Below are 25896 nucleotides of genomic sequence, written 5' to 3'. Positions count from 1 at the left end.
ACACAGCTGCAAAGAGTACTGCTAGTTCTGTTTGATTGACAGTTTATAAGATTATAATAGCTTTATCTTTCTTTGAAGTGGTTTTTCAATACCTGTGCACTTATTTGGACAAGCTTAAGAGGTGTTAATATATTAAAGATTTTTTCAGTGGGCTTTTCGCTGGCTGTGTTAGATTGACATTTTTATGACAAAAGAGAGGTAATGTTTTTCAAAGGGACTGATGAATGCGGATTTTTAAAAAAATTTCATGAGTATTTCAAAGACTTGCCAGTTTTATTATATGGCTCACTGGTTCCGTGCCTAGTGAATACTGGAAGAGTGCTTCAAAGGGCTGGATTTTACACCCACCTCACCCCCCACCACCCCCCCCGCCCACCCCCGACCCCCACCACGCCAAACATGGGTTTGAAGGTGGGAGGTCTGTTAAATCCAGCAACCTGCCCACCACTGACCCACCCGCCCCTGCAATTATACCACTAGTGGGGTGGTGTCAGGTAGCCTGCATGCCAGTGGGCCAATTGAGGCCATTAAGTGGGCAATTATTTCCCACTTAAGGGCCTCATCCTGTCACCACCAGGATTTAACTGGTAGTGGGAGAAGTCCACGCCAAATGGCCAGCCTGCTAGGTCTCCCTGCATGGGCTGTTGGGGGGCAATGAGGGATCCCACCTTCAATGGCCCTCTGGGCTCACTGGAGGACCACACAACACCTCCCACCCCTCATCTTTCCCACCCAAATTAGTCTCTTAAATCCCACCGCCACCATCGGGGTCTGTCAGCTGGACACCTGGTGAGACCGCCATAGTCTAATCCACACCACATGCCTCTGTCCCGGAGTCCTGTTCCTGAAAGGTGGAAATCCCACCTCCAGCCAACTAACATCCAATTGTCTGTTAAAAGGCTGCTGGGCAGATGATGTTCCCCTCGGCGCATTTCCCACCAGCCCACCAGCCCACCAGCATCCCACCCCCCGCAACACTTTAGCCAGCGCCTCGTAAGATTCAGCCCAATGCTCAGCAGATGTCAGGGCGTTGTATAAATGTGAAAATATGGCCTGACTCCATTAAACTGGGGCTTTGAAATGTCCATCCCCGCAATGGAGCCAGCAAGGTTGGGAGTGCTGCATGCAGGCTCGCTACTCACACCCTTATCCTGCACCAGCAAAAATTGTCGGAAACAGGAATGGGATGGGAATTCCGGAAAATAGACAAATTTACAAGATATTGTTTTTAACCTGCAGGGAAGCTCCAAAATCGACAGACAGATAAATGGAACATTGGGCAGAATTTTTCGCTCGGCATGCGAGAACGCGCCCGACACGCTCAAGGGTAAAATAGCAAACGATGACGTTGAGTGAACGTCCCAATGGCATCGTGCACTCATGCGATATTTCAGTTGGCGGGTGTGTGCGAGAGTTGGCAGCGCACCCGGCAACAATTAAGAAGCCTAGTAAGGCCATTAAAGTAATAATCAACTGAGAGTTTTTGTTGCCCATCTAACGTTACGGTCAGCGGGTAGGCGAATTGGCCAGGCGGCCTTTGGATTTTTCAGGAGCTACAGGAGCAGGTCAGAGGCTGGGATGAGGTTTACGATATTAATTTTGAAAAAAATGTTTGGACAGAATTTTAATCATCCAAATGTTCCGGTGACTGATTCTGATGTGTGGGCATTTTTTTCTAAAAAGAGTTTTTAAAATCTTTATTCTTTGCATTTAAATTATTCAGCTCCCTGAGGCAGCTCACTGCCTTGAGGGAGCTTTCATTCTGCGGTCCCCCATGCCTGCGCTGACCTCAGTGCTCGCCCCCCTCTGGCCCTCACCCTGGCAGCACTGAGCCTTTCAGCAAGCCTTTCACGCTGGCTGGTCGTTAATTGGCCAGCCAATGTGAAATCACGGTCGGGGGGCGATCGTGGTTGGGGATCCTTTGCACAGCTGCTCCTGAGCCCGCCGGTCACAGGCGCCCACCGAACTAAAATTCCTGCCCATTGTTGTTTGAAAACCAAAAGGATAATGGTGGGTGAAGCTGAACAATTGATGTCACAGCACCACTAGTCACGGCAGGCAGTAAGATTTTCATGTTACCTTAAAACATTGGTACCCCTTCAATAGCATTTTTCATTACAAATGTATGCGTAGGGAGTTTCCATTATTACCATAAAATCATAACTGAAAAATCAGGATATCAAAAAGTAAACCTTGTGAACAAGGTGTGTTCGTAGTCTCAAGATTTTTAATATATAGCTAGGCGTATGTTTCAAGGCAGAGCTGAACCCCATAGGCAAAACATCATTTCATCCTCTGGCCACATGCAAAGGTACAGCTGATCTGGTAGCAGTATAAATATACTTAGAAGCTGTTTCAGGCTTGTGACGACCTTTGAACAGAAGCCATAAAGTAAGGAAAATTTGTAATTTCTTTATAATGCCTAGGGAATCTGCAATTGTTTATAAGAATGTTGGAAAAGGACTTTTAAGAGTTTGCATCAATTGTAAAGGGCTCAGTTTAAATTTCTTGGATAATGAGAAATACTGATCCATGTGGCAACATGTAACCTGGCAACACTTTTTTTAATTCATTCATGGGATGTGGGCTTCGCTGGCTAGGTCAGCATTTATTGCCCATTCCTAATTGCCCTTGAGAAGGTGGTAGTGAGCTGCCTTCTTGAACCGCTGCAGTCCATGTGGTGTAGGTACACCAGAGTGCTCTTAGGAAGATCCAGGATTTTGACCCAGCGACAGTGAAGGAACAGCGATATATTTCCAAGTCAGGATGGTTAGTGACTTGGAGGGGAACTTCCTGTTGGCAGTATTCCCATCTATCTGCTGCCCTTGTCCTTCTAGATGGTAGTGGTCGCGGGTTTGGAAGGTGCTTCTAAGGAGCCTTGGTGAATTCCTGCAATGCATCTTGTAGATGGTACACACTGCTGCTACTGTGCGTTGGTGGTGAAGGGGATTAATGTTTGTGGATGTGGTGCCAATCAAGCGAGCTGCTTTGTCCTGGATGGTGCCAAGTTTCTTGAGTGTTGTGGGAGCTGCACTCATTCAGGCAAGTGGTTAGTATTCCATCACACTCCTGACTTGTGCCTTGTAGATGGTGGACAGGCTTTGGGAAGTCAGGAGGTGAGTTACTCTCATGATTGCTAGCCTCTGACCTGCTCCTGTAGCCACAGTATTTAAATTGCTAGTCCAGTTCAGTTTCTGGTCAATGGTAGCCCCCAGGATGTTGATAGTGGGAGATTTGGTGATGGTAATGCCATTGAACATCAAGTGACGATGGTTGGATTCTCTCTTGTTGGAGATGGTCATTGCCTGACGCTTGTGTGGCGTGAATGTTACTTGCCACTTGTCAGCCCAAGCCTGGATATTGTCCAGGTCTTGCTGCATTTGGACATGGACTGCTTCAGTATCTGAGGAGTCACGAATGGTGCTGAATATTGTGCAATCATCAGCGGACATCCCTACTTCTGACCTTATGATGGAAGGAAGGTCATTGGTGAAGCAGCTGAAGACGGTTGGGCTGAGGACACTACCCTGAGGAACTCCTGCAGTGATGTCCTGGAGCTGAGATGACTGACCTCCAACAACCACAACTATCTTCCTTTGTGCTAGGTATGACTCCAACCAGCGGAGAGTTTTCCCCCTGATTCCCATTGACTTCAGTTTTGCTAGGGCTCCTTGATGCCACACTCGGTCAAATGTGGCCTTGATGTGAAGGGCAGTCACCCTCACCTCACCTCGGGAGTACAGCTCTTTAGTCCATGTTTGAACCAAGGCTGTAATGAGGTCAGGAGCTGTGTGGCCCTGGTGGAACTCAAACTGGGCATCAGTGAGCAGATTATTGCTAAGCAAGTGCCGCTTGATAGCACTGTTGATGACATCTTCCATTACTTTACTGATGATCGAGAGTAGACTGATGGGGTGGTAATTGACTGGGTTGGATTTTTCCTGCTTTTTGTGTACAGGACATACCTGGACAATTTTCCACATAGCTGGGTAGATGTCAGTGTTGTAGCTGCACTGGAACAGCTTGGCTAGTGGCGCTGCAAGTTCTGGAGCACAAGTCTTTAGTACCATTGCCGGTATATTATTATTCCGGAATATAGCCTCTGCAGTATCCAGTGCCTTAAGCCAGAACTGACCAGACCGTTTAATGAGGTTTCTTAAAGGTATCAGTTAAAGGAGTTGCTGGGGTATCTGTGCCATTAAGGCTGTCATGAACCTAGCTACAGAAGATCAGCAGGAATGTGCCGTTTGGCTGATGACTGCCTCCGGAGAACTCGGAAGGAGTGGAGCTACTGTTGCCGCTGACCCAAGGATCAAATCCATTGCTTGAGAAAAGGGAGATATCTGACATGCTGTAGGCCGAATTGGACAGATTGAGAGATTGCACGTGGTGCCACTTTTGTGCACGGAGTGATGCAAATGCCTGTAATCTCATGAGACAGTCTTTGTTGTATCTGCTATTCCATGTGTCATTTATAATTTGTGCTGAGTGTAACTTGCCTGTTAATTCATGTTTAAATTACATTGATTCTGATCCCTGCTGACCTAAAAGTTACAAAAATTAAATCTTGTTGGTAATTTCTTCATTTGGGGATCGTTTGGTAAATTTGGTTACTTTGGTTAACAGTTCCCCATGGGGATCATGACAAGCTTTACAATTCACCATTCCAGTACTGAACAACCTGATCTATAAATGGGCTTCCAATGTGGTGGTCTGTCTCATACGTAAAATCTGTTCCAATTCCAGTACCTTCATCACTAGTAGCACACCTTTTAAATGGTTTCCCCCAATAGAGTACAGACGATCATTCACCACAGCCAGAACGTGTATAGCCCGCTTGGTGTTCATGTCCTGTTTTCTGGCCCATACGTCCATTATTGGGTCATAGCAGTAGAGCCATGACACATATTCACCATTATGAACGCCTCCTGCAAGTGATAATAAACATTGAAACTATTATTATTGTACAATTATCTGACTTCACATATGATGACTGTTACACTAAGGGAATGTACTTTGTCATTGAACATTGGGAATATGAAAGTTAGGTGTAAATTCCCTGGAATTTACAATGAGAAATACTATCACAGGAACAATAAAGACACACATCAAATTTCTCTATCCACTAATTTAACAGAAGTGTTTGGCTATTTAAGAATAACAAGATAATTCCTTTGTTAAAATCATGATGACAGTAGTTTAATATTAGCATATTATGTAAAAACAGTGGGATTGATATTGTAACCAGCATATTTATTAAGGGTACCAGCTAAATCTTCAACTGCTTCAACTTAACTTTTCGCCAAGGAAGTGTCTGAGATTTACCACCTAATCTATGCCTGGGAGTTAATGATGTCTCTGAACTGTCTTATATTAACTAGTTTCGATTATATTAGCATTTGCAAGCCCAGCTCTCTACAGCAATTGCACAAGCTACTGAGTAATTAAATTAATAATCCTTTTTTGCTGATTATCCAAGAAGTCAGAAATCATACTCATAAACTAAAAATTGTTCATTACTCTTAGGGCGGAATCATCCCAGATTTGCACTAAGTGCAGTAGCAAGCAGGAAAAATGACATTTTACCCGCTGGTCGCAATGGCAGCTTTGCACACTGTATCGCCCCAATCCTGCCGCATTATTTAAGCATTCCTGGGAAATACGGCGTTTCGATGGCAGGTGGAATCTCATTCACCCGTCAGGCCACCACCTCGCCGCTTCATCACGCCGGGCGCCATATATAAAGTTCAACTTGGCACACACCTCTCAGTGCTTCCAGCCCATGACTGCTGCACAGAAGACATGGCTCTGAAATGCAAAAAGATTGCAGCCCCCAGGTTTAATGATGTGCCCCTTGAGCACCTTTGGACGCAGTGGAGGCCCGCCATGATGTCCTCTACCCCGGCTATGGCCGCAGGATGGGCAGCAACATCACCAATCCGGCTTGGGAGGTGATGGCAGCGGTGGTCAGCACCAATGCCCTGCAAAAGAGGACAGCCACTCAGTGCCGCAGGAGGATGAATGATCTCCTCTGTTCCACCAGCGTAAGTCACTCATCATTCTCAACTTACACACTCATAAACCCATTACACATCCACGGGCATCTCACACCTCAAGGGGCAACATCACTAACTCTCACACACACCCTCACATCTTCCTCAGACTCATATCCTCTGGAGCTCACGTCCTCATCCCGTCCATGGCTCCGCTCACCACACAAACATCCCATGCAGTGGCATGTGTCCTGCTCACACTCTCTCCATCCATTCTCATGCAGGAGAAGCCTGCTCACAACAGCAGGGAGAGGTCCCAGACTTGGGGTGGAGTGGCCCACATTAGGCATCTCACTCACTTTGAGGAGTGTGCCATCACGCTGACTGGTGAGGATGTCGACCATGCCTGTGGTGACAGTGAGGCCAACAGCAAACACCTGTGGCGATCCTGCATCACATCATCCTACTCTCAAAGCAAATGTGAGTACTCTCTCCTGCTTTTGACTGTGCTGACATGCACTAATTATCTCTATTTTTGTTCACAGGGAGATCTGCCAAGTGACCAACACCCTCAGCCAGCCAGTCCCTCAGCTCCATCCATGCCCTCGCCTCCAGCCAAGAGGACTCCTCCTCCATTGAAGAGCTGGAAATGAGCAGCCTGGAAGACCTGTCACAGCACTTACCCACACCCTCCACCAGCGCAGGGACACACACCTCGGTGGGACCTAGATCTAGAGCAGGTTCAGGTTCACAATCTGGTGGTCACCACACGGATATGTGTCTGCAGCAGGAGGAGACAGGTTCAGCTGAGCTTCCAAGCATTGCTGGGGAAGGGGTCTGAGTCAGATGATGAACCTCTGGATTTGGCCTTCCAACTCATCGTGGAGAGTCAGTAGAAGGCTGGGCAACATCACGCAATGCTGTTGGAAGCCCTCAATAGAGTGGCATGCGAGTCAGAGGAGTGCGTCTGCCTGCTCTCTGATGAAATACTGCCCACATATGTGTGTATGGAGGTCTTCATGGGGAGGATGGTGGACGCCATTGAAACCCTGGTCCAGCAGAATGCAGAAATGTGTGCAGACCTGCACTCCATCACGGGAGCCATGGGTGAGTTCCTGCAGTGGTGAAGTGAGAGACACTTGACGTGTCCCCAGGTGCTCCTTCCCCTCAAGGAGTCAGGCCGGGGCTCCAGCACCCGAAGGGAGGAGGAGCGGCAGCTGGACACCCCTGGGCCATCCATTCAGGAATCTCAGGGGCTGTCCTCTACCTCCAAGTCCCCTTTGCCTGTGACCCCCTCAACCTCATCCTCTGTCACCGCAGAGGAAGCAAGTGGCCCACAGGAGGACAGCCAGAGCAAGCCAGGACCCCCAAGATCTCGGGTCTCCAGAGGACCCATGTCAAAGTCATCAAAGGCAACAGGGCCAACCATTGCACAGTCTGTCTCCACCCCTGTTGCAGATGTCAGGGCAGCAACAAGAAGTCTAAGGTGTTCAAAAGTTAAGAAATTCTGATCACAGTTGGCTGCGTGGCTGAACACATTCTGTCACTTTACAATCTGGAAATATATGCACTTTGACTGAATAATGTGTAATTCATTGATAGGCTTCGCGAGTCCTCCCACTGTCCTCCCCCCCACCCCACCCCCTCCGCCCCATTAGAAGTTAAGCTGCATGCAGCGAGCCCACAAGAGATTCTGGAGGGAGAAGTGTGTGAGTGGCAGGGCCTTTTGGAGCTTTGTGCAAGCACACTTCCACGCATGCAGATCCTTCCCCTATCACACTCATCTTAATGTCCTGAACATTTTCAATGCTGCCTGCTGGGGTTCTCTTTCAGTTGTCTGTCTGAGCTGACCTGCATCTCCATCCACCCAATGATCACACCCCCATGCAGCACCTGATCTCGCCCGTCACGACTCTCATTTTCATTTAGATTTAGCCAGCATGGTGGTATTACAGTTTTTCTTTTGCTCCCCTGTCCTTTCCCCTCCCCCAGTCACCCATTTATTTTCCTCCATCACTGTTGACGTCCTGGTATCACCTTCCACCTCCTCTCCGTGACCTACCAGCCACGATCCTATTCTTTTCAGGGATGTCCAGGTGAGTGTGCACGTTCCCTTCCTTCCTGAAAATCCTACTCCCATCCACATTAACCTCCCCAACTTCCTCCTTCTCACGCCCAGGGTCCGAATCTGCCTCCAAGTCCCCACCAGCCACCCTCACCGTCTTTTCTACCACAATCGGCAAAGCCTGTAGGGTGGGATCTCTACCACCTCTGCCCTCGGTCATTCTCACCACTCCCTCGTACCACACCCAGCCTCAGTTCGCACCCCAGGAGGCAGTCATGGACTCATCAGAGCCCTCCTTTGCACGTTCACCTGGACATCCCACCCCCTCCAGACTCCTTCCCCCCTTGGAACCCTTTCTCCCCTCAGAACCCCAGCCCTCCCTGGAACCCCTTCCCCTCTTGGAACTTCTTCCCCCCCCACCCCGAACTCCTTCCACCCCTCGGACAGCCCCACCTTAAGTCCTCCCCCCACTTAGTCCTTCCCCCTTCCTGACTCCTTCAAACACTCTTACAACTTCCTCCACCCTTACCCCCTCCCCTCTGCGCATTCCTTGCTCCACCCTTACTTTTTCTCCACTCAATTTTCCCCCACCCTTACTCCCTCCCCTCTCCACACTCCTTCCTCCACCCTTACTTCTTCCTCCACCCTTACTTCTTCCTCCACCTTTCCTCCCTCCTCTCTCCACACTCTTTCTTCCACCCTTACTCCCTCCTCCACCCTTACACTCTCCCTTCGCCGCAGTCCTTCCTACCCCTGGATTCTTTCCTCCCCCTGGACTCCCTCCCCTCTCCGCACTCTTTCCTCTCCCCGGACTCTTTCCTCTCCCTGGACACCTTCCTCTCCCCAGGCTCTTTCCTCTCCCTGGACTTCTTCCCTTCTCTGCACTCCTTCCCCCCTCTGAACTCCTTCCTTTACACCTTCCACCCGCCTTACACCTACCTCCCCAGTGGCCGTCTTCTCCCCATTACCTGCTCCTCCTCCCGTAGTCCCTCCCCCTTCCAACCTCCCTTCGCTGACAACTTCGTTCCCCTGCTCCCAACCTCACCCCCCCGACATCTTCGTCCCCCTCTCCCAACCTCACCCCCACAACACCTTCGTTACCTTGTCCCAACCTCACCTCCCCCCCGACACCTCTTCCTCTCCCAGTCCATCCTAGACCTTCCTCCCCCACCCCCCCGGTACAGCTTCCTCTCCTAAACATAGCTCAACCTTCATCCCTACCCCCACAGCCATCATACATTGTGAGCAGACCCTCAACAGTGACTTTCCAACTTCCGTGGGCTACTTCACAGCAGAGCCATGTCAATTAAAATCCACCCAGCATGTCATGGACATTCCTCTCGGATCTCATTGCTATCATTCTCCAGCATCTTCTGCTCCTTAGATGTTCGTGATGTGAGCAAGGCCCTGGCGGTAAGGCCCGACTTCTGCACGTCACAGCTGTCAAGACGTGTTCTGCACCAGCGTGTTTTCCTGCCGACCTGGGTGGACAATCCAGTGTGGGGCGGATAATGCTAGCGGGCTGGCCTATAATGATATGCAGATGTATTACAATGAGGTTCCCGATGGCTGACGGTGGGAAACGCAGCCTACCATCAATGGGCTGAGCGGTCAATTGCAAACTGGTTTCACGACGTTGTGAAACCGATTTTTGGCCTTCTCACCATATTGTCCGCTCATACCGCCGAACACACCTGACACCAGCACGGGCACGGAAAATTCCGCCTATAGAATCATAGTCAGCAGCATTTCAAATAAATGTAAAAGTTGGTTGTGCAAATTATTAACAGATCAATTGACAAAATAAATAATGGAGGTTCAAAGTCAGTTCAGTTATGTCACAGTAACTCAGCATTAATTGTTTGCTGACTGTAAATTTACAACTGAGATCAGTCTGAGATTGATAAGAATTGGTGAAATTAATTTAGGATTAAAGCCCTTAAATCACTGACAAGTTAACAGCCTTAGATAACCACTCTATTGATGAGTTAAAATCTATATGCTTGTACTTAGCAATGTTTTCAGAACAGATACAGACTCATATTTATGAGCTGGTATTTTTGAACTGGTAGTCAGCTTCCTCTGGGAGGATGCTTTTAATCTTCTGAAATGTCAAAATTGTGAACCTCTGTCTGTAAAAGTGTTATCCACTTACCCTTGATCCTTCCCTTCTATGTAATTTCACCTTGCATGATGATAGCCGTTTAGCTGGCTTAAATATTATTTCTCTTGATCTCAGAAAAATCTTGCACATTACATTTTTTTAACTGAGTTTAAAGACCGTTTCAAAGCTACCAGACAGAATTGTGGATTTCAGACACGGTCTCCTCCTCTGAGAGTTCAAAAGACAATCCTAAATTTAGTTACGTTTCACTGTGATCTTGTCCAGGAGATAACAACGTTTTGTTGACACCTCATTGTAAAAATATAAATTGTGTCTTGGCCAGGACACAAGCTAGGAACCACAGGTGGGAGGGAGCCTGCTTGGAGTGTTGATGCCAAATGTGAGAGATGACTTGGCATTTTATAACAGCAGCCATCTTAGCTTGCCTGAAAAAAGCTTTGAAAATGGCAGGAAGTGGCAGATCCACAAAGAACTATCTTGAAACATCTTCAGAGAAGCAGACAAGACCTTCAACCCAGGGAGAGAGAAAAAGATACCAAGGGCAGAATTTCAAGTTCGGTGTTCGGGCGCAGTTGGCAGGCCCAGGAATGGCCGGGAAATGGGCCACCGCCCACGATCGGCCCCCAACCACAATTTCACGCTGGTGGGCCAATTAAGGCCCGCACAGCATAAAACACGGCTCCTCACTGGTCAGAAAGGGCCGAGCGGAAGTGGGGGCCTGTTGGCCACTGGGTCCAATGGCACCCCAGCGGCCAGTTTAAAAATGGCCCAGGCAGCCTCTGGAAGGCTACCAGCGAAGAAGATATCTTCGGTGAAAGCAAAATACTGCGGATGCTGGAAATCTGAAATAAAAACAGAAAATGCTGGAAAAACTCAGCAAGTCTGATAGCATCTGTGGAGAGAGAAACAGAGTTAACGTTTCGAGTCTATATGACTCTTCTTCAGACATCTTCGGTGTTGTCAACAGGAAATTATGGCTTCCAGTGTGGCTGCAGAGGCCAGGCGGGAGGGCAGGTCGGGTGGGCACTTGGCCCCCCTAGTTTTCTGAGAAGTGCCCCATGGTCCTCCTGGAGGAGATGTCTTCCAGGAGGGACATCTTCGTCCCCAGGGATGGAAGGAGGAAGCTACCGCGCCTTACAAAAAGAGCTTGAGAGGAGATGGCAGCGCTGGTCAGCAGCCATGACATGGTGTGGCGCACCTGGGTCTAGTGACGCAAGAGGTTTAATGACCTGCTGCACTCAGGAAGGGTGAGTACCATGTTGGCATGGATCAGTGTGTTGAAGTGTTAAGGTCTGGCCGTCCCTTCACATGGAGCTCAGGGGTGTTAGAGTCTGTGTGCCAACAGTCAATGACGCCGGAGCTGGCTAAGGTGGGTGAGCCCTGGCTGCTTGGACTAAGTGCCTTGCGGTTCGAGGGCCACGACTCGGATGTGCCAGGTGATCCTCAGCTGGGGTTGGCCAAGTTGCAATGACATTGCAGGTAGAGAGTGGACTAACCAATGCTGCCCTGTCCTTTCAGGAGAAGGCGGCGCATAACAACATTGAAAGGTCACGGCCTGGCGGAGGCCCCCATAACCTCCTAATACTTATGAAGTGTAAGCAGGATGCCTTAGAGACAGAGAGCCAGCATGCACCTCGGTCAACCGGCCACGGAGAGGCTGGAGTGTCAGACAAAGGTAAGAGTGCAGTTCACAGAGGTGAGTGTTTCGGATGGTGCAAACATTCTTGTGTAGCCTCATCATTGATGACAGCCACAAAACTGGACTCCTCATGGATCATTGAAACATGATAGCACCATGATGCACATCTCTATGGTCTCACTAGGGTGCCTGGCGTGCACAATGACAGTATGATGACTTAAACTAATGATATGTCATTGTTCTCTCTTAGATTTGCCACCATGTACCCAATCGCAGGACCCGAAGAGCCACCCCTGATGCCAGAGGACTGCCAGGCTCCAGGTGCACCTGCATCACACCTGCTCTCTGAACCAGGCACCAGCGCAGATACCAGCACCTCAGTGGGTGTTAGATAAGTGGCTAGAATGTTGGTGCACAGCGGTGAGGGCACTTCACACCCGCTTGAGGTGCAGGTGGAGGCAGAGAGTGCCCAGGGCGCTGGCAGTCAGAGGGATGCTGGAGACTAGCACGATGCTGAGTCGAAGACAGATGATGAGCCTCTGGAGTCATCCATTAGGCAGCAGATACAGGATGTCCAGCGAGATGTGTGGGAGGATCTGGTGGAGATCCATGAGGGTATGCGTGCCATGGCCTCCATTATGGAGGAGTCCATGTGAAGCATCAGCACTGCATTAACCCTCATGGCTGAGTGCGCTGCCTCCTCCATTTAGAGAGTGGCGACTCTCATGGAGAGGCAGCCCCAGGAACAGAATCATGGGTTCCTGGGGTTACGCTCGGACCTGCAAGCCCTCACACAGGTGGCCAGTGTCAGTGTGGGAGATGGATGAGGCCTCCAGTATCCCAACTAGGTGCCCATCCATCAATGATGAGCAAGGAGGTCCGGAGCGCCTTAAGTTGGTGCATGAACTGCCTGTCGTCTCTGCAGGCTCCTCTCAGGTCACTCTGGATGATGGCAGCAGCCCTTCCGCCCCTCTGCCAGTGACCGTGGCATCTGGTGAGGCTGTGGCGACTGGGGACATGCCAGCCATGGTACTGGCTGCTCCCTCCCAAGCAGGGCCAGCACAGGCTCCATTGGCCAGAGGGCGACTGCCAAGGTCATCAAGGCCAACAGTCAGCAGGCTGCCTCCAATGCCACTGCCAGCGAGGGGGGAGCACCAAGATGTAGAATTCGCAAACATAAGTTTAAGGCACCATGAGCACAAGAGGGACTGGTCACGGGTGATCTTCTGTTGTGCAGTGTTTTGTTTATGTGTACTTGTCTGGGGTTGAAGACCAGAGAAGGTTCTGTTAATTTGTTTGGACTGTCAAAATGAGGTAAATTTTCTTTTGTCATAATGGCCTAAGTATGCTTCACCTTTTTCATTTAATGTGGTGCAGGGTATGCCAGTATGTAATGCTGGACGTGGGTGGCTCTAAACTTCATTGCACAGGCATTGCTAAGAATTAAGCCCTGAACAGAAATGAAGCTGCCAAGTACCAATAAGTCACCAACAGCAAACTATCTACCAAACTCCTCACTACTCACACTGGCAATGCTACTGACCCTTTTTATCCTGGCCGTGGATAAGGCTTTGCAAATTATCGGCTGACCACCTGCTCGTTTTGTCCGTGCAATGAGCACGGAATCGCACAGGCAACATAAAATCAGTATCAATTGCCTTTTTAATGGCCTTAACTGGCCTCTTAAATATTGCCGGGCAGGGCTCTGACTCTCGCTTGCGCCCGCCGACTGAAGTATTGTGCAAGTGCGTGAAGACGTCAGAATGTTCACCCAACGTCATCACGTGCTATTTTATGCTTGAGCGGGTCAGGCATGCTCCCGCCTGCTCAGCAAAAAATGTTGCCCCAAGAAACAGCTGGTGATCTGCTTTAAGTAACTGGGCAGTTTTGAAAGTGCTGTGCCTACAGAACCAGAGAAGGAACCTTCTCTCCTCTCTATAAACCTGATTCCACCTGCCAAGCTTACCTGTTAAAGCAGCCTCTGGCAATTCGACAGTGGAAGCCATCATAGCTGCAGAGACAATTCTACAATCTTAGAATGTTCACTTCAGACAACACAATATTTCGACTTCAAAAACTATCAGGCCTGTATCGAACAATACAGACTGAACTTGATTCACATTTATCAGTATCATTTTTATCTTCATCTGTAACTAATCTTTATGTGTGTTATGTGTTAGTAACTTTATTTTTTTCTTAAGTATCTTCCAGAGTAATACTGTGAAATAAATTAATCTTTTTCCTTTATTAAGTAAAAAGGTTTTGCTGCTGGGTTATTTTAAATTGAATTACTCACTCCAAGGGTAAATTATACACACACATACAAATACATTGTTCATGGGCGACTTTGTAGCTTTTAAAGCATCCACAACAATATATTAAACAAAGAACTACGTGTTCTACGACAAAAACTACTTCAAGAGGAATATGGGATTATGATAAAATAACAAATACAGAGACCTGACTCAAACAAGGGAAGGATTGGTCACTTAACATTCCTGCAATGTATGAAGGAAAGATAGGCAAGGAAAAAAGAGATGAAATGGCAATATTGAACAAAGGTAAAGCACTGGAAAGGGATAATGCATTTCAATATTCAAAGTCTTTTGGTTAGAATGAATGAACAATAGAGGACATATTACATTGCTGGCTGCATACTATAAGGCACCAAGTAGTGGGAAGGAGATAGAGGGCCACATTTTGAGACAAATTGCAGAAAGATGCAAGAACTTTAGAAAAGTGATCATAAGGGACTGCAATCACCCTAATACAGACTGGGAAAATAGCAATGGAAAAGGCAAAGGGGAGAGACGAGAACTTTTTTGATCAGTATGTTCCAGCCCAATGAAGAATGAAACAGTGCTGGATCTAAATCTGAGGAATGAAGTGGAGCATGTTTCATTGGGGAAGCATTTTGGGAAACAGTGATCATACTATCATTACGTTTAGAGCAGTCGTGGAAAAGAACAAAGACAAATCATATGTGAGACTACTAAACTGGAGAAGAGATAATTTCAGTGCACTGAAAAGCAATCCGGCCCAGTTGAGTTGCAAACAAAGGTTGGGAGGTAAAACAGTAAATGAGTATTGGAAAGCCTTCAGAGAGGCACTATTTGGGTATAGGCTAGATACATTCCCACGAGGGGAAAGGAAGGTCATTAAAAACTAGAGCTCTTTGGAAGACGAAACATATGGAGATTAAAATGAAACAGACAAAGAAAGCTAATGATGAATGCCAAGTTCATAATTCATTAGAGAACCAAGCTGAATACGAAATGTATAGAGAAGAGCTGGAAAAGAAAATAAGAGGGACAAAGAAAAGAATATGAGAATAGATTAACGGGTAGCATAAAAAGAACCCCTAATGTTTTTAATAAGAATGTAAAATATTGAAAGGATATTCAAAGGAATGGTGGGGCCAATTAGGGACCAAAAAGGAGATCTTCTATTGGTGGCAGAGGGCATGGCTAAGGTAGTAAATTAATACTTTGCATTTGTCCACTAAAGAAGAGGATGCTTCTAATATCACAGCAAAGAAGGAGTAGTAGAGAACTGAGGTAGTAGATGGAAATAGATAATGGTGAGGCACTTAAAATGTTTGCAGTGCTCAAAGTAGAATGGTCACTCAGTCCAGATGGGACCCATTCTAGGTTACTGCGGGAAGTAAAGGTGCAAATTAAGAAGGCTCTGGTTACAATTTTCCAACCTTCCTTAGATATGGGAGAGGTACCAGAGCACTGGAGGGTGAAAATTTTATACACTTGTTCAAGAAAGGGGAAAGAGGCATACCTCACAACTATAGGTCAGTCAGCCTAACAACATTAGAGAAACTTAGAGACAATAAACCAGGACAAAGTGAACTGGTAATTTGAAAAATATATGTTAATAAATGAAAGCCAACATGGATTTGTTAAAGACAAATTGTGTTTAACTAACTTAATTGAGTTCCTTGATGAATTAATGCAGAGGGTCAATGAGGGTAATGCAGTTGATGTTGTGTATATGGACTTCCAAAAGGTGGTTGATAAAATACCATGTTATAGAGTTATTAGCAAAATGGAATGATGAAAGGGGCGGAGGCTGGGTGGATACAAAATAGGCTAAGGGCCAATGATGCAAGGTTCTTTTTCAGACTGAAGGGAAATGTGCAGTGGTGTCCTCAAGGGTTGGTATTGGGACGACTGCTCTTTTTAATATACATTAATGACCTGAACTTGGGGATACAGGCATGATTTCAAAGTTTGCAGATGACAGGAAACTTGGAAGCATAGTGAACAGTGAGAAGGATGGTAACAGGCTTCATGAGAATGTAGACTAGTGAAATGGGCAGACATGCGTCAGGTGAAATTTACCACAGAGTAGTGTGAAGTAATTCATTTTGGAAGGAAGAATGAGGAGAGGCAATATAAAATAAATGGTACAATATTAAAGAGGGTGAGAAAATGCAGGAGCAGACAAACCAGGGCAGATATATACACAGATTCTTTGAAGGTGGCATGAATTTGAGAAGTATGTTAAAAAGGCATATGGGATCCTTGGTTTTATAAATACATGGAATACAAAAGCAAGGATGTCATGATTAACCTTTATAACTCACTGGTTAGTTAGCTACAGCATTGTGGACAATTCTAGGGACCATGTTTTAGGAAGGATGTGAAGGCCTTGAAGAGAGTGCAGAGGAGATTTACTAGAATAGTACAAGGAATGAAAGACTTCAGTTAGGTGGAGCCACTGGAGAAGGTGGGATTGTTTGCCCCAGAGCAAAGTTGGCTAAGGGGAGATTTGTTAGAGTTATTCAAAATAATGAACATTTTTTACAGAGTGAATAGGATAAACTGTTTCCAGTGGCAGAACGGTCAGAACCAGAAGTCACAGATTTTAGATTATTGGCAAAACAATCAGATACAACATGAGGAAAAGAAATTTTACACGTGAGATATTATGATTTGGAATGCACTTCCTGAAAGTAAAGTGATGGAAGGGATAATCAACAGTGTTATCAAATGGCACTTCCTTAGCAATAACCTGCTCACTGACCCTCAGTTTGGGTTCCGCCAGGGTCACTCAGCTTCTGGCCTCAATACAGCCTTGGTTTCAAACATAGACAAAAGAGCTGAACTCCAGAGGTGAAGTGAAAGTGACTGCCCTTGGCATCAAGGCCACATTTGATTGAGTGTGACTTTAAGGAACCTCAGCAAAACTGGAGTCAATGGGAATCGGGGAAAACATGCCTATGGTTGGAGTCATACCTAGCATAAAGGAAGATAGTTGTGGTTGTTGGAGGTCAATCATCTCAGTTCCAGGACATCACTGCAGGAGTTCCTCAGAGTACTGTCCTAGCCCCAGCCATCTTCAGCTGCTTCATCAATGACCTTCCTTCCATCATAAGATCAGAAGTGGGGATGTTCACTGATGATTGCACAATGTTCACCACCATTCACAACTCCTCAGATACTGAAGCAGTCCACGTTCAAATGCAATGAGACCTAGACAATATCCAGGCTTAGGCTGACAAGTGGCAAGTAACTTTTGTGCCAGGAAATGATCACCTCCAACAAGAGAGAATCTAACCATCGCCTCTTGACAGTCAATGGCATTACCATCGATGAATTCCCCACTATCAACATCCTGGGGTTGCCATTGACCAGAAATTGAACTGGACTAGCCATATAAATACTGTGGCTATAAGAGCAGGTCAGAGACTAGGAATCCTGTGGCAAGTAACTCACCCCCTGACTCCCCAAAGCCTGTCCAACATCTACAAGGCACAAGTCAAGAGTGTGATGGAATGCTCTCCACTTGCCTGGATGCGTGTGTAGTTCAAACAACACTCAAGAAGCTTGACCCCCATCCAGGACAAAGCAGCCCGCTTGATTGGCACCTCTTCCACAAATATTCACTCCCTCCGCCACTGATGAACAGTGACAGCAGTGTGTACCATCTACAAGATGCACTGCAGAAACTCACTAAGGCTCCTTAGGCAGCACCTTCCAAACCCATGACCACTACTATCTAGAAGGAGAAAGGGAGCAGATACATGGGAACACCACCACCTGGAAGTTCCCCTCCAAGCCACTGCCATCCTGACTTGGAAATATATCGCCGTTCCTTCACTGTCGCTGGGTCAAAATCCTGGAACTCCCTCTCTAACAGTACTGTGGGTGTACCTACACCATGTGGACTGCAGAAGTTCAAGAAAGCAGCTCACCACCAACTTCTCAAGGGCAATTAGGGATGGGCAATAAATGCTGGCCAAGCCAACGATGCCACATCCCATAAATGAATAAAAAAAGGATGGTGGAAGCTGTTTCAATAATAACTTTCTAAGAGAAATTGATAAGTACTACAAGGGGTAAAATTTGCAGGGTTATGGGGAAAGAGCAAGTAAGTGGGACTAACTGGACATTTCTTTTAAGGAGCTGGCGCAGGTGTACTTGACTGGCCTCTTTCTGTGCTGTATGATTTTAAGAGCTTCTAAAAGAAGTAAAATCAAACTAGAATTAAAGCCTGAAATCTGAAGACTTTAGAGTACTTAATTTCCAAAGAAAACTCTTCAATTCTTGAATATTGCTGAAAAAGAAACATGTTGCTGAGGCTTTTTATCTCGCACTCAACAGGACAAATGCAAAAAAGCCAAATTTCAAACAATCACAACAATTTATACCATAGGAGAAAAGGGTGCTGATTGTGGGCATGTTAGACTCATAGATGTTTACAGCACAGAAGGAGGCCATTCAGCCCATCATGTCCACGCCGGTCAACAAAGATCTGACTACGCTAATCCCATTTTCCAGCACTTGGCCCATAGCCCTGGAGTTGATACTGATTGACCAAGGCATTGCCATGGCATGGAGAAAGCAATGGGGAATTATAGACTACCCATGCTTTTGGTAATTCAAAAAAGATTCAAGACTTGAACGTATTATTTTGGTTTGCAGAGAATGGGTCCTTGCATACGAAAGTATATCACTTCTGGCAAATGTAAATGAGCCATGTTATGAGCTTGACTGATTACCTTAAATTGGTTGTTAGTATAACTATTAGCACACTCAGGATTGTTCAATCTCTCCCAATCTACCCAGTCTCTTTTTTATGCTCCGATTCGCTTTTGAGATGGTGCAGTCGAACACATTCCCTTTCCTCGACATGCTAGTTGAGAAATCTGCTAATGGTTTCTCCATTCTCCGACAAAGACGACGTGCAGACCATCAAACAGTTGAATTTTTGCATTGCAGCAGATTAATTTGCATTTCGTTAACAGCTGTTTAATATATTAGCTAAAACCTCCCACTGTGCTTTCAGTATACAAATAGCAAGTCCTGCCTTTATTTTCTTATGGCAATTGTTATATAAATGTTAAACGCATCATCTACACAGCAAAATTACTACCATCTATAGCAAGCCTACCTTCACCAGTCAATATACACATTGGGATTCGTATAGCTCCACCTGCTATAAGATTAGCCTTATAAGCAACTTTGTAACTAGGGCCCTAGCCATTAGCTCACTTTGCAAGCTTGATGGAGAAAAGGAGCATGTCAAAGCAATCTAATGGCTCTCTCAATCAGATCATTATTCGCTGTGTATTGCGCAAACTTGCAAATCTGTCAAAAGATATCACTTTCAGCCCTCAAAGTGCTCTGTCTACCTGGAAAGGAAAAATATCTCAAAAATTTGAACAATGGGTTAAACAAGCTGTTTCATACTGCTACTTTGCAGTGGCGACACGAGTGGTATTTTCCACTTCTTCTTTCATAAAGCTGGGTGTAGAGCAACAATTATAATTTTACATCAATGTGGTCAAGTCAGGCTATTATGTCAGGAGTGGCGGTGTGTATTTGTAATACCCACTTCGTATTTATGAATCTGGCATTGAGTCACTATGTGTTCCATGGTCTGTTCTGGGTGACCACAGTCACACACAGGAGAGTTTTTAATTTTTGATTTGTGCATCAGGTATCTGTATCTGCCATGGTTTGTATAATGAGGCTTAGGGATGCCCATGAGCTTTGTGTGAGGTTGAAGTCAGGGATCTTCTGTGTTGGGTCTTTCACGAGGTGATTGTTCATGACTTCTTGTGCAGACCAATCATTTTCCCAGGTTTCTTCAGGGTCCAAAGGGTTTATGTGACTTCAAGCAGAGGTGAGGGACGTTGGTGAGGTCCTGGTCGATGGGGAGGCATTTGTTTTCATCGATCTTCTGAGCTTCACAAAGTGTCACTGTGTCACCGCGGATCAATGGGGGGCGCGATGTGTGCCAGCACAGGTAGTCAAGGTGTAGGGGTCAACTTGAGGGTTCCAGTGATGCATTTCATTGCAGTGTTCAGTTGAACGTCAACTCGTTGAGTGTGGCTACTTTTGGTCCATACCAGTGCACAGAACACAAGGGCCTTCGCTGAAGTCCATGGCACTGGTGCTGAGGCTCCCCAGCTGGTGTTTGCCACTTTCTGGATCAAGTTGACTGTTGACTTTGTCTTGGCTGCTACCTTCTTCAGGTGGTGTGGATGAATAGCGTGCAGCTCAGCTTCACTCTGAGAAAAGTTGAACTGGGGTCATGTCGTACAAGGTTGTTGCAGAAGGTCACATTCAGGGTGCATTTAGCATTCTTGTTATAGAAACATAGAAACTAGGGGCAGGAGTAGGCCATTCGGCTCTTTGAGCCTGCTCCGCCATTCATTATGATCATGGCTGATCATCCAACTCAATAGCTTGCTTCCGCTTTCTCCCCATGCCCTTTGATCCCTTTCGCCCCAAGAGCTATATCTAACTCCTTCTTGAAAACATACAATGTTTTGGTCTCAACTACTTTCTGAGGTAATGAATTCCACAGGCTCACCACTCTCTGGGTGAAGAAATTTATCCTCATCTCAGTCCTAAATGGTCTACCTCATATCCTCAGACTGTGACCCCTGGTTCTAGACTCCCCCACCATTGGGAACATCCTTCCTGTATCTACCCTGTCTAGTCCTGTTAGCATTTTATAGGTTTCTATGAGATCACCCCTCATTCTTCTGAACTCCAGCGAATATAATCCTAATCGACTCAATCAAAGACAAATATAGGTCCCTTACAGTCAGAAACAGGGGGATTTATAATGGGGAACAAAGTAATGGCTGACCAACTAAATACATACTTTGGTTCTGTCTTCACAAAGGAGGACACAAATAACATACCAGAAATGTTGGAGAACACAGGGTTTAGTGAGAGGGAGGAACTGAAAGAAATCAGTATTAGTAGGGAAATGTTGCTGGAGAAATTGATGGGATTGAGGGCCAATTAATCCCCAGGGCCTGATAATTTACATCCCAGAGTACTTAAGGAAGTGGCCCTAGAAATATTTGATGCATTGGTGGTTATCTTCTGAGATTCTATAGACTCTGGAACAGTTCCTACAGATTGGAGGGTAGCTAATGTTACCCCACTATTTAAAAAGGGAGGCAGAGAGAAAACAGGATATTACAGACCAGTCAGCCTGACGTCAGTAGTGGGGAAAATTCTAGGGTTCATTATAAAAGATTTAATAGCTGAGCACGTGGAAAACAGTGGCAGAATCGGACAGAGTCAGCATGGATTTATGAAAGTTTTTTTTTGCAATAGAATGTATTTTTGTCAAACATTTTGAATTGTTTCTTTAAATATTTCCCACTGTTCATTTACCGCCATACATTTAAATCTATTTAACCAATCAACTTTAGCCAGTTTTCCCTTCATACCTATGCAATTGGCTTTTGTTCAAGATTCTTTTTTTTATTCATTCACAGGATGTGGGCTTCGTTGGCTGGGCCAGCATTTATTGCCCATCCCCAGTTGCCCTTGGGAAGGTGGTGGTGAGCTTCTGCAGTCCCTGTGGTGTAGGTACACCCACTGTGCTGTTAGGCAAGGCATTCCAGGATTTTGACCCAGTGACAGTGAAGGAACTGCGATATATTTCCAAGTCAGGACGGTGGCTGGCTTGGAGGGGAACCTCCAGGTGGTGGTGTTCCCATCTATCTGCTGCCCTTGTCCTTCTAGAGGCAGTGGTCGTGAGTTTGGAAGATGCTGTCTAAGGAACCTTGATTAATTCCTGCAGTGCATCTTGTGGATGGTACACACTGCTGCTACTGTGCCACGGTGGTGGAGGGAGTTAATGTTTGTGGATGGAGTGCCAATCAAGTGGGCTGCTTTGTCCTGGATGGTGTCAAGCTTCTTGAGTGTTGTGACAGCTGCACTCATCCAGGCAAGTGAGGAGTATTCCATCACACTCTTGACTTGTGCCTTGTAGATGGTGGACAGGTTTTGGGGAGTTACTCGTCGCAGGATTCCTAGCCTCTGACCTGCTCTTGTAGCCACAGTACTTATATGGCAAGTCCAGTTCAGTTTCTGGCCAATGGTAACTCCCAGGATGTTGATAGTGGGGGATTCAGTGTTGGTAATACTATTGAACATCAAGGGGCAGTGGTTTAATTCTCTCTTGTTGGAGATGGTCATTGCCTGACACTTGTGTGGCGTGAATGTTATTTGCCACTTGTCAGCCCAAGCCTGGATATTGTCCAGGTCTCGCTGCATTTGAACATGGACAGCTTCAGTATCTCAGGAGTCGTGAATGGTGCTAAACATTAAACAATCATCAGCAAAGATCCCCACTTCTGACCTTATGATGGAAGGAAGGTCATTGATGAAGCAGCTGAAGATGGTTGGGCCGAGGACATTACCCTGAAGGCACTCCAAGAGTGATGCCCTGGAGTTGAGATGATTGACCTACAACAACCACAACCATCTTCCTTTGTGCTGGGTATGACTCCAACCAGCGGAGAGTTTTCCCCCTGATTCCCAATGAATCCTGTTATGCTAGGGCTCCTTGATGCCACACTTGGTCAAATGCGGCGTTGATGTCAAGGGCAGTTACTGTCACCTCACATCGGGAGTTCAGCTTTTTTGTCCATGTTTGAACCAAGTCTGTAATGAGGTCAGGAGCTGAGAGGTCCTGGCTGAACCCAAACTGGTTGTCAGTGAGCAGGTTATTGCTAAGCAAGTTCCACTTGATAGCACTGTTGATGACCCCTTCCAATACTTTACCGATGATCGAGAGTAGATTGGTGGGGCGCTAATTGGTCGGGTTGGAGCTGTCCTGCTTTTTGTGTACAGGACATACCCGGGCAATCTTCCACATAGACAGGTAGATACCAGTGTTGTTGCTGTACTGGAACAGTTTGGCTAGGGGCACCGTAAGTTCTGGGGCACAAGTCTTTAGTACTATTGACGGAATATTGTCAGGGCCCATAGCCTTTGCAATATCCAGTGCCTTCAGCCATTTCTTGATATCACGTGGAGTGAATCGAATTGGCTGAAGACTGGCATCTGTGATGAAGGGAACCTCCGGAAGAGGTCGAGATGGATCATCCACTCGGCACTTCTAGCTGAAGATTGTAGAAAATGCTTCAGCCTTATCTTTTGCACTGATGCACTGGGCTTCTCCATCATCGAGCATGGGGATATTTGTGGAGCCTCCTCCTCCAATGAGAGGTTTAATTTTCCACCATCATTCACGATTGGATGTGGCAGGACTGCAGATCCGTTGGTTTTGGGATCGCTTAGCTCTGTCTATCACTTGCTACTTATGCTGTTTGGTACGCAAGTAATCCTGTGTTATAGCTTCACCAGGTACTCCTGGTGCTGCTCCTGGTATGACCTCTTGATCCCCTGGCTTGATGGTAATGTTAGAGTGGGCATATGCTGGGCCATGAGGTTACAAATTATATTTGAGTACAATTCTGCTGCTGCTGATGGCCCACCGTGCCTCATGGATGCCCGGTCTTGAGTTGCTGGATCTGTTCTGTCACGGAGACGTGGCTGCAGCATGACAAAGACTGGGTGCTTAATATTGAAGGGTACATGACATTCTAGAGCAGGAAGCTAGGTAAAGGAGGAGGGGTAGCACTGATAATCAAAGAGGGCATTGGTGCAATAGTTAGAGATGACCTTGGTTCAGGAGATCAGGATGTAGAATCGCTTTGGGTGGAGATGAGGAATAGTAGGGGAAATAAGTCATTTGTGGGAGTGGTGTGCAGGTGCCTTAACAGTAGCCACAGTGTAGGACAAAGTATTCAAGAGAAAATATTGTGTGCTTGTGATAAATGGACGGCAGTAATCATGAGTGATTTTAATCTACACGTAAACTGGAAAAATCAGATTGGCAGTGGTAGCCTGGATGAGGAGTTCTTAGAATGCTTTTGAGATAGTTTCTTAGAGCAGCATGTTGTAGAACCAACCAGAAAGCAGGTCATATTAGACTTGGTATTGTGTAACGTGACAGGATTAATTAATGACCTAAGAGTAAAGGCACCCCGAGGTAGCAGCGACCACAATATGTTTGAATTTTACATCCAGTTTGAAAGGCAGAAAAACTGGTCTAAGACTAGCATCTTAAACTTAAATAAGGGCAACTATGTGGGGATGAAAGCTAAGCTAGCTGAAGTGAACTGGGAAACTAGGCTAGAAGATAGATCAATAGAGAAGCAGTGGCAAACATTTAAGGGGATATTTCAGAGTATTCAGAATAAGTACATTCCTACTGTAAAGAAAAATTCTAAGGGGAGGACCCACCATCCGTGGTTAAGGCTAAAGATGTTAAGGAAAGCATCAAACTTAAGGAAAAAGCATACAACTCCGCTAAGATGATTGGACAGAATATAAAGAATGGCAGGGAGTGACTAAAGGGTTAACCTGGAGAAAGAAATTAGAGTATGAGAGGAATCTATCTACATATGTAAACACGGATAGCAAGAGTTTCAACAGGTACTTAAAAAGAAAAGGAGTAAGTAAAGTGAGTGTTGGTCCTCCAGAGAGTGACAGTGGGGAGTTAATAGTGGATAATAAGGAAATGGCAGAAGAAATGAACAAATATTTTGTTTCTGTTCACTATAGAGGATACAAAAAACACTCCAGTAATAGCTGCAAATCAGGAGGTGAATGGGAGAAAGGCAATTGGTGAAATTGAAATCACTAGGGAAACAGTACTGAGCAAATTAATGGAGCTGCCGGCTGGCAAGTCTCCAGGTCCCGATGGACTACATCCTAGGGTCTTAAAAGAGGTGGCTAATGAGGTAGTCAATGCGCTGATGTTAATTTTTCAAAATTCACTAGATTCTGGAAAGGTTCTATCAGATTGGAAAGTAGCAAACGTAACCTTTCTATTCAAGAAGGGAGGGAAGCAGAAAACAGGAAACTATAGGCCAGTTAGCTTGACGTCAGTCATGGGGAAGTTATTAGAATAGATCATTAAGGAGGTTATAGCTGGGCACTTAGTTGAGCTCAAGGCAATAGGGAAGAGTCAGCATGGTTTTGTGAAAGGAAAATCATGTTTAACCAATTTATTGGAGTTTTTTGAAGGAGAAACATGCACAGTGGACAAAGGGGAGCCTGTAGATGTACTATACCTGGATTTCCAGAAGGCATTTGATAAGGGCCACATCAAAGATTATTACGAAAAATAAAAGTGCATGGTGTAGGGGGTAACATATTAGTATGGATAAAAAATTGACTGGCTGGCAGAAAGCAGAGAGTATGTATAAATGGGTCTTTTTCTGATTGGCAGGATATGACGAGTGGAGTCCCACAGGGGTCTGTACTGGGGCCTCAACTTTTTACAATTTACATCAATGACTTAGATGAGGGGAGTGAAGACATGGTAGCTAAATTTGCAGATGACACAAAGATAGGTAGGAAAGTATTTTATGAAGAGGACATGAGGAGGTTGCAGATGGATATAGATAGGTTGAGTGAGTGGGCAAAGATCTGGCAAATGGAGTTTAATGCGGGAAAATGTGAAGTTGTTCACTTTGGCAGGAAGAACAGAAAAGCAGAGTATTACTTAAATGGAGAATGGCTGCATAATTCTGAGGTGCAGAGGGATCTAGGTGTTCTAGTACATGAGTCACAAAAAGTTAGTATGCAGGTACAGCAAGTAATTAAGAAGGATACTGGAATGCTATCCTTTATCACAAGAGGGATTGAACATAAAAGTAATGATGTTATGCTTCAGTTATACAGGACATTTGGTGAGACTGCACCTCGAATACTGTGTGCAGTTTTGGTCT

The 25896-nt window shown here is 46.0% G+C and overlaps 1 protein-coding gene across 2 annotated transcripts in view; it reads right to left on the bottom strand.

The window, feature by feature from the left end:
* Nucleotides 1-25896, bottom strand: part of klhl14 (kelch-like family member 14) — a 215231-nt gene that overhangs the window by 16101 nt on the left and 173234 nt on the right. Inside the window, exon 6 of one of the 2 annotated variants that reach the window (XM_078540578.1) lies at nucleotides 4750-4928. In XM_078540578.1, coding sequence (XP_078396704.1) covers nucleotides 4750-4928 — 179 coding nt within the window. The remainder of the gene's footprint in view (nucleotides 1-4749; nucleotides 4929-25896) is intronic. The other variant, XM_078540577.1, reaches the window with a different exon arrangement.

Source organism: Cetorhinus maximus, chromosome 4 (genome assembly GCF_964194155.1).
Source record: "Cetorhinus maximus chromosome 4, sCetMax3.hap1.1, whole genome shotgun sequence".
NCBI lineage: Eukaryota > Metazoa > Chordata > Chondrichthyes > Lamniformes > Cetorhinidae > Cetorhinus > Cetorhinus maximus.
The sequence above is the reverse complement of the archived record's forward strand: the minus strand, read 5'-3'. Positions and strand labels throughout refer to the sequence as shown.